Source organism: Cupressus sempervirens, chromosome 7 (assembly GCF_028749045.1).
Source record: "Cupressus sempervirens isolate cs-2001-9-10 chromosome 7, ASM2874904v1, whole genome shotgun sequence".
Classification (NCBI taxonomy): Eukaryota; Viridiplantae; Streptophyta; class Pinopsida; order Cupressales; family Cupressaceae; genus Cupressus; species Cupressus sempervirens.
This window is the reverse complement of record NC_143124.1, coordinates 919,177,126-919,187,192: the sequence shown is the minus strand read 5'-3', so window position 1 is coordinate 919,187,192 and position 10,067 is coordinate 919,177,126. Positions and strand designations below refer to the sequence as shown.

The following is a 10,067-nucleotide window of genomic DNA, read 5'->3' as shown; positions in this document are numbered from 1 at the left end:
GATTGTCTCAAATTGTCAATAGTTAAACACCTATTGAAAGATTGAAAGATTGAAAGATCGTCTCAAATTGGCTATATGTTCATATGCTGTAAAAATGTAATGCTCGATAAAAGTTTTTGGCAGTTGACTCCACATTTTGACAAAACTTCTATACAATATCCTCTGACTTAGATGTTTGGGATGAATTGAATTTTGAGCATTAACATTAATTAATTAGAGCTGAAACCCTTCGGAATAGCATTTGGTAGGCAGACATGACGATCAATGCAGGGAATCTCAAGTTAAACAGAACAATGTTTATCATTCAAATACCACTGCATTGAATGTTATTCAATTGAAAAGTTTTCCAAGTATATGTATGTCTTCTTATGAGTGCAAGCAGCTTGCGATGCTTCTCATTTGAAGAGCATCATATAGTTGGAGCACGTTATGAGTTATAGTACACTGTGATTCTGAGTAACTTTGAAGCCTATCCAAAGAGATCTTTGGCTCCAATTTCCAAGATACACTCTCAAGTCTGATTTAAGACTTGCTGTTACGATAAGGGGTCAACAAAACCTTTAGGTACACTTGGTAAGCCAGTACAATATTGCCAAGACTTGCTGTTATGGTAAGGGGTTGACAAAGCTTAATTTTAAGGGCACTTGCCAAGCAAGTATAAAGGTGCCAAAGCAAAACCCCATATTGGTGAATGAATCAGGATGGTACTAGGCATAACCATATTCAAAAAGTAGCTTTTAACCATCATGGGTTTCATCAGAAACAACAGGGTGCTCTTCATCATCCTCACCATTATCTAATTCCTCTTGTTCTTCCCAATCTGCTTCAGAAGCACAGTTATATCTGTGCTGGATTTTCCAGTCCAAAGCTTGGCAAGCACGAGAGCAATAATTGACTGAGCCGCATGCAGAACATCTTCTAAACTCATGCCTTCTGGTCTCAGGCCGCCCACACAAAGAATAGGAGCAAAGTCCATTATCTGGTGGTGGACAATGCAAGGAAAACCAATCCACCAGAAAAGTATTCGCATAATGCACCTTTGCAGGTGGCACATTATAACCAAAATCACTAAGCAATGTACCACCAATGGCATTACATAAAACATTTTCAGAATGCTGGTTTCTGTTACAATTATCTGGCACACAGTCTAGCTTATGTTTTTGGGATCGGCACTGTAGGTATGAACAATGAGAATTGGATCTTGAGGAATCTGACTTAAAAATCATTGTAGCAACAGATGATGATTGCCTAGCAGCAGCCTCTGCTTCTCTCGCATTTGCTTCGACCAAAAATCGACGCCCTTCTTTTACATTTTTCTTGACACCATACCCATCTTGCAGGCAATGGCCAAGTTCTCTGATTGCATCTATATGGCCAAAAGCAGCTGCTTTCGCGCATAGAATTACACCAGTCTTTAAGTTCTTGTCTCTTTTTGAACCTCCACTACCATTGAAATGAATAACAGCCAAGGAATATAGAGCCACTGGATGTGATGCGATGGCTGCCTCAGCCATCAGTGCCAATCCTAAACCCCTATTCATGAGGCAATAGAATTGAATCTGCACAAGGCATTTATGTGGAGTCAGTTCATGATTAATAAGTAACGTTTCAAGCTATAATATCAGATTTTTTTAATAAAATTTGCTGATTCTAGAACAAAAAGCTTACAGAAATAATTCAAACAAATAAAATCTTCTAGTCTAGAATTTCACTCACAACAGAGACAATCTATTTCAGTTTTTCATTATTGATAGAGCATATAAAAGCAAATTAACACATAGAAAGAATAACGTTTCAAGCTATAATACCAGAATTTTTTAATAAAACTTTCTGATTCTAGAGCAAAAAGTTTACAGAAATAATTCAAACAAATAAAATCTTCTAGTCTAGAATTTTACTCACAACAGAGACAATCTACTTCAGTTTTTCATTATTTATAGAGCACATAAAAACAAATTAACGCATAGAAAGAATACACAATGCTTTTCTTTACTAAATTTGAAGGAGAAATCTTCTATGCCACTAAAGTATCGTTCCAGGCACAAAAATAAAAGAATCTCCACGAACACAAACCCACCATTCCAAGAATGTAACAGGCTTCCCGGTTGCCTGCATCGGCACATTGTTTCAAAAACCGATGGGACTCCTCAGACCACTTTGCTGCCTTGACTTCAAGAACTCCAATCGAAGCATGGACAAGAACCTGTGGATCCTTTGCCATTGATGAAAATCTTCGACACCTGTAACAGAGAAAAATCATTAAAATTCTATATAAAGTATTCTGAAACTTCAGAAAGGAGTATGAAACAATACGAGGCCACATACACATGGATCAAGACCAAAAATATTAACCTGAAATAATCGGGAAAGCACCATTCTCCTTAAACTAATACATATGGCCATATTTGCAGACATACTGCAAGTCAGAAGGTAAGAAATACTTATGTATGAATCCTTAACCAAAGGCCCAATCAGGAACTTTGGCAAGTTGCACAGATCTTTAGGCCCTGGGAAAAGTACCCACATTCATTAAGGGCAGTCTAGCGCACAGATCCTTGACCAAAAGGCCAAACCCACTTTGTCAAGGTATTCATTTTTATTTTTCTGGGTTGCACACAGTTTTATTTGCACGTCATACCAAAGGATACAATACTGGAATTATTATGAATGGATATGGATCCTTAATCAAGAGTTCAAAACCGGGCCTAGAGAAGCTACCCATTTACATTAAGAGAAGGTGTGCTTGTGTATATTAAAGTAAGCTGATACGGTATACGACATAAAAAAATTGCAAGGCCTACAGCTGGTAAGTTGGCAAAAAAAAGTTAAGCACTTATACACATTTGTGGAGATTTTTCAAAGAACATGGCCAGGTACTCAACAGAATTGATTTAAACAATTGATACGAAATCAAATCTAAAAATCAATCCAGATAGGTCTTAGTTTCAGACTGCACCGTGGGGGCTCCCATAAATTTTCTACAGATTGGTACAAATCAAATGAACTAGAATTTCATTGCTATTCAGACTTTGGCAGAAAATTCAATAAATACAACAGAAACAACACCACCCTGTAACCAAATTCAGCTACTTTTGAAAGGGGCAGAAATTTTAGAATTGGATAGGTTAATGATTATCTCAAATAAAATCTGAAGAAGAAGAACTTCAGAAAATCACAAAACACGAGTCCCAATTGCAACAACAATAAACAAATTTAGTTGTCCACTTTGACATTTTGAATTGATTTTTAAAAATGCCGGCAACAAATCCAGTGGAGGACAAAGGAATCCATTTATACCCATCAGAAAAAACAGGTTAGACAATCCTTGCCCAAAACTGGAAGACTCTATTAGAAAAGGGGGATTCAGAACCAGAAAAACACATGACATATTCTCAATCAGTGGCTTTAAACAAAGCAAATTCAGGAAACAGCTTCTAATGGGAAAATTGCACGGGGACAAAAGAGAAAACTTACGTGAGCATTGCATTGACGAGATGGGAGGGAGTATCTGCAGTAGATATGAGCTTCCCCATGAGTAATATTATCAGATCATCATGAAGACAATCAAAAGGGCTAACTTTATTACCACGAGTAGTTCTCCTACTGGGATTGATACTTATCCTCTTTGCAGGCATTTTGAAGGTTTTTTTTCCTCTAGAGCCCAATCCCCCAACCTTCTTGCATTTGTAGTGGGTATTACTGCTTTCTGCAAATTATGCAGTGGGGCATTTAGTGTTCTGCTTTGCAAACCAAAGTTTAGGGCTTAAATATGGGAAGGTCAAAGAGAAAATGCTGTTCATGCTTGGTCAACAATTCGTCCACAACTAGAGTTTGTGTAGGTGCAGGCGAGGCGGGGCTAGGCTAGGGGTTGAGTAGTGTCTTAGTCCTCCTATCTCGGATGGATAGATTATGTTGTTCTATGTGGGGTTTTCATTAAAGAACATGTTTTCTTGTTTCTCATTGGTAATCGAGAATAGCAATGTTCACGCTCCTTCCCACGAAGCCTGTCTCAGATTACCGTGATAAACAAGACATGCTGCATCTGTTTGGAAACTATATTTGTTTATATGGTTAAGCATCTTTGATGGTTTTCAGGCTTGGGTTATTTGTTTTGTTTTGGTTATTAATGTGGCTAATGTGTTTTAGATTGAACTATAATGTTGTATTTGGATTAAATTATGTTTTGATTTTTTTAGTAAATTGGTAGGGGAAGGAGACCTAGTTTTGGCTTAGGGTAACTTCATGCACCTAGAACTCTTAATTTATACATCGGAATTCGTCAAATTTTTTGGTGACCCTGAAGAGCTTAGAGCTAAAGGTTTAATGGACCAATCAACAACCAAGAAAGCTAAAAATGATCAACTATTAGTATATGTGTGATCAGTTATTAGTACATGTGTTATCGACTATTAGTACACATGTTATCATTTTTTGGACCTTTTTAAAAGCATTAATTGAGGGGTATCTACGATGATAATATATCAGTCATTGGACCATCGGCGGCTACTAGGTCTCTTCCCCTATTTTAGATTACAGTTGTGTTAAGTAATTATTTATTTTAGTCAAAATTGTGAATTAATTGAATCAAGCTTGAGAAACATTTCATGTAGTGATGAATTTGAATATGTCCTAATTTGAGCTATTGTTTGTTTATGAGAGTGGGATTTTTTGTTCAAATGTAGAGCTAATAGAATGAAGCTTTTATGACTTATAAATGAGAAATGTTTATTTACCAAATAAAATTTCTTCTTTCATTAATGGTTAGAAACATTTTCAAGATAAATAGGATTTTCAAGAATGAGAGTGATTGAGATGAGAAACAATAAAGATGACAATCTACAATTTATTAACATACATTTTTTTTAATGACACAATTGTAATATTGTTTCTGTGGTGTGATAGATAAAATTGCTATATCAAAATTAGCATAGTTCAATCTACTTGAATTTTAGAAAATATTACAGATAACCAAAAACCTTTAATCATATTATCTAATATGTCACTTCAGTGCTCCCTAACTTTGCCCTTCATCCTACTAACTACTAGTAAACCACATATATAACCCTTTTTTTGTAATTATTGTGACTTAAAGCATTTCATTTGAGTATTAAAGTAAATTAACAATGTTATCTTCAATATATCAAGAATAGATTACACTAGGATAAGAAAAGTGATAGGATGCATTGACATATCAAAAATTAGTAATGCTAAATCTTTCTAAATTATAAAAAAAAACTTTCCAAAATATTATAGATCACCAACACCTTAATTATTTTGTCTACCTTGTCATATAAATACTCCCTAACCTTGACCCTGTTATCCTGCCTAATTATCTAACACATATAATCCTTTTTATAGTGAAAACAATCAAAATATTGCCTTAGAGTTTTAAAATAAATTAGTACCCATTCCTCAACATGACAAGATTTGAGAACAAAAGTAATTGAGACAAGAGGCAAAAACATATGACAATCCCCAACTAGGTACCATTTTTAAAGATATTGTCAATATTGACAAACTTGAACGTAAGATTAATATTATGCAATGTGACCGATAACAATGATATATCAAAATTAGCATGATAAATCTATCTTGATAATGAAACATCTTCAAAATATATGATAGATCGCCAAAACACTTAATTATTTTGTCTACATGCTCACTTACATGTTCCCTAACCTTGAACCCCATCCACTGACTAATATTAGAACATACATTGCATCTCATATTTTTATTAGAAAAAATTACAACTCAAAATGGTAGAGTAAACATAGCAAGAATGAGAAATAGGAGAAATCATTATAGATGACATTCCAGAACTAACTACCATTCAAAATTCTCCTAAGTTCAATTAGTATTGCGAACATTGTCATATTGGACCATAACATTGATGATGTGATTGATAACATTGAAATATCAAAGCAGACGTAATTAAATCTATCTTAATTATGAAAAATATTCCCAAAATATAGCAGATCACCAACTTCATTAATTATTTTGTCTATTCCTATCACTTAAATGTTTCTTGACATTGACACCTATCCTCCTGCCTATTAATAGAACACAAATATAACCCTTTTTTATTAGACATTGTTCAATATATATCACATATTATATCTCTAACTAATATTATATATATTTAGCTATAATATTTTTTCAAGCTTTTCACAATAGGCAGAGATTCCTGTTCGAACAAAACTCTTGTCTTTGTATTGGACATGGTTCAAAATATCACATCAAAATATAACATATAAATACTTGAATCCTCAACATAATAAAAATTGGAAAATAGATCAATTGAAACAAGAAACAATAGCCATTGACAATCTTTAACTACCTCAATTTTTTTTTCCAATACAAAAAATACTATCAATACTTAAATATTCAACCTTAACAAATATGATATAATGTAATAGATACACATCAATATATCAAAGTTAACATAACTCAATCTACTTTAATTATCTATTTAAAAAGCTTCTTAAAACATAACCTCTCACCAACACTCTTTATTAATTTGTCAAATTTGTAAAACAACTCCTTTCTAATTATTCCCTCAGCACTTTCATAACACCTCCTTGACATGCCCAACCTACCAAGCCAACTCAACAAACACTATGAACAACTGCTCTTAGTGGTCTATATAAATTCAATAAAACAAACAAGCACACACAAACATCACCAACTGAGAACAAGAGATCAATAAAATAAATGAATAAATCAAATAAACACATTTATAAAACTTAACTTATAGGAGTAGCCAAAGGACCTTGGAGATGAACATGAATGTTGTGATGGAATTGACTTTTGGTCAGCTAGACATGGTTGTTAAATTGTGTGAATAAACCAGATAAGATGCTCTCTACTAGAAAGCAAGCTCTGGGTGGCCCCATCTAAGTTTTGGTCGGTCTAGTATGACAACTCCTCAAAAAGTCTAACTATGCAAGGACATGTTTGATTTGGACTTGTAGACAAGGATCCTTCCTCTCATTACTCATTAGGGTTTTCACCTAATCTAACACCACACATAAAAAAGATTAACATCCAAGATCATAATAATTTAACATGATGTAATCTCACTAGCCAATGAGAGGCAAATAATCTGAAAAACCCTTATCTCTTATGATGTTTTTTTGGGTGTGAAAAGGGTTTCAAAGATTGAGTAGGTGTAAAGACTCATGTCATGCACATGTTTTGAATAAGTAAAAAATCAGATTCTCCCATATTCTAATGTGTGCAATACACGCAAAACATAGTCTAATTTAAACAAAGCATATTCTAAGACCAAACGGTCTTACCATTGTTGTGGAGGATTTTTATTTTATTCACCAATATAATATTGCAATACGAGCATAGTTTTCTCAAGCCGAGGTTGAAATTCGAGGTTTTGTAATATTAATTGCTAAGCTTTGTAAAAGTTGCATTAAAACAATTTAATAATAATTTCCTGGTCTATGCTTCAATAATGATGGAACCATTTTTTAAAACTTTATTAAACTTTACAGGTTAGTGTATTTCCCAATGATGTTAAGGCATATAATTCATGATAATGACATCCATGTTCATTAATTTGATTGGTCTTGCTTCGAATTTGAATCCCTATGCAATAATGACTAGATAAATATTTTTTAAATAAATTTATTTCTAGTAAATTTTGTAGATTAGGTGCATGTAAATAAAGTGGTTTTAGTGGGGGCTATTTCCAACTTTTTTTTTTTGGATTATTGAAGTAATGTCTTTTGTATTGTTGTTCAAATTCTTTCTTTTCACTATGGTAATGTCATATTGGGTGGCTACCTCTTACTAGATCGTTATAGTCTTTCGGTGATATGAGTGGTCTTTATTTTCTAGATAGGACAATTTGGTTCTTGGTTTTAACTACTTTTTCTCACTGAAATACTTTCTATAACAAATTACCTAAACAAAAGTCACATTATTTATACAATAATGTAACTAGTTGAGAATATATTGACAATGGACTTGTTTTCTTATATGTAAGATGAAATTCCAAATTGAATACCTGCACTCTACTTTTACTTGCAATTCCAAATGTAATGTATTTTGTATTATTGTTCAAACTCTTCTTCTTTCATCATGTTATGGTTGTTATTTATGTTAGATTGATTAACCTTCTCCTCCTAGATTAGTCATTACTTTTCTTCTATATCATTTTTAGTGATATGTGTGGTCCTTACTTTCTAGATAAGAAAATTTAGTTCTTAATTTAGTTATTTTTTCTTGTTGAAACAGTTTTATAATAAATCAACTAAACAAAAGTAATAAAATAAAGACAACAATATAATTTCTAGTTGAAAATACATTGGACAATACACAAGTTTTAGTAGATAGAAGATGAAGTTCCAAATTGAGTAGCTAGACTCTACTTCCTACTTTTAATTTAATTACTCTTATTATTATTATTTATGTAATATTGACTAATCTCCTCATATTAGATAATCCATTACCTTCCTTCTATATTCTTTTAGGGATTTGAGTGGTCCTTATTTTCTAGATAAGACAATTATTTCTTGGTTTCAATTATTTTTCCTCATTGAAATACTTTTTATACTATATCACCCAAGCATAATGAAGACAATAATGCAATTACATATCTTGCACTCTCTCTCATTCTAATGATGGAACACATAGTGTGATCCAATTTAAAATGTTGATTCTAAAAAAATATTAACAATCAAAGCCAGAAATGAATAAAAGAATTCAAATGGACCGTGGAAATATGATAATGTGGAATAATGCCATTGTTTGTTGAGAATATATTTACAATAAATAAGATTTATTAGATGAGAGATGCAAATCCATATTGAATAATAATACTCTACATCCTACTTCTAATTTCATTATTTTAATTATTTGATTTATTTCTTCTTTTGACAAACATATTAACTCATTAAGTACGTGTCTCAATTTTGAAATCCGCTACTTAATTTACCTTATCATTATAGTCATTATTTATGTCATATTGGTGAGTCTCTTACTACATTAGCTTATCGACCTAATATATTCTACTAGTGATAGGAGTGGTCCCTATTTTTCAATAGACAAGATTTACCATTAGGTATGAAATAAAAGCCCAAATTAGATACTCAGTGTTCTATTATTTTTATTATTCAATTATTATTTCCATATTTTACAAACTTATTAACAATAGACAAGATTTATTATTCTACTAATTGAAAATATATTGACAATAGACAAGATTTACCAATAGGTATGAAATAAAAGCCCAAATTAGATACTCAGTCTTGTATTATTTTTATTATTTTTATTATTCAATTATTATTTCCATATTTTGCAAACTTATTAACTTGTTAAACAAGTTTCTCCATTAAAAACCACCGCCCTAATACCTAGGTGAACAACAATTAGCTTTTCTAAAACCACTTAATACATTGTTTTATCCTAAACACTATTTGGATGACAACATAGATATATTTATTTTTCCATTTAAAACATGATAGAGAGACAATGTAGACTACATTTGGATGACAAGTGGAGTGCACAAATGGTTTCGATATGTGTGAAGAAAAACATTGCATAAACCAAGGCTCTTTTTTAGGTTTTATTTAAAGTTTGTCAATGAGCTTGTGGGTCCAAATGTTCAATTAAAACAATCAGTGTTTGTATTTTGTTTATAAAGGTGAAGCAAGTAAAATATTAATGCATAGGGTGACAGAATAGAAAAGAGCATATGTATACAAAACGCATTGATGACGTGAAAGGGCGGTTGCGCGTGATAGAAATACACGTCGCGACATAGACTTAAAAAAAAATACAAGAAATAACAAAATAAAATAAAAATGAGATGCTCTTCCACCGCCACTATGACTCAAAATGTGTAAAACGGCGTGCAAGAAGCCACGTCATCACCATATAATTCAAGACGTACACCGCATACGGTGATCTAACTTGATAAGGACGGCACAATCTGGTATGCTTTGGAAACACAAGTTAATGTCATGGAAATGACAGGAAATTCATTTTAATAGCTATGTTGTCTTCAGTTGGGGAGAAGCATAGTCCAACACCCACCCCACCTTGAGATTGAA

The 10,067-nt window shown here is 32.6% G+C and overlaps 1 protein-coding gene across 2 annotated transcripts; it reads right to left on the bottom strand.

Annotated features, from left to right (window-relative positions):
* Positions 1 to 296: 296 nt before the first annotated feature.
* Positions 297 to 3,739, bottom strand: LOC149550533 (F-box protein At1g67340-like). 2 transcript variants are annotated; one of them, XM_089793536.1, is made up of 3 exons: positions 3,475 to 3,739; positions 2,078 to 2,240; positions 297 to 1,559 (listed from the first exon to the last, which is right to left on the bottom strand). In XM_089793536.1, exons 1-3 carry the CDS (start codon positions 3,633 to 3,635, stop codon positions 738 to 740), a joined length of 1,146 nt encoding a protein of 381 aa, XP_089649662.1. In that variant the 5' UTR covers positions 3,636 to 3,739; the 3' UTR covers positions 297 to 737. The 2 variants fall into 2 exon arrangements, with proteins under 2 accessions (XP_089649662.1, XP_089649663.1); XM_089793537.1 differs by having other exon boundaries at positions 2,353 to 3,488.
* Between the last annotated feature and the right edge of the window lie 6,328 nt (positions 3,740 to 10,067).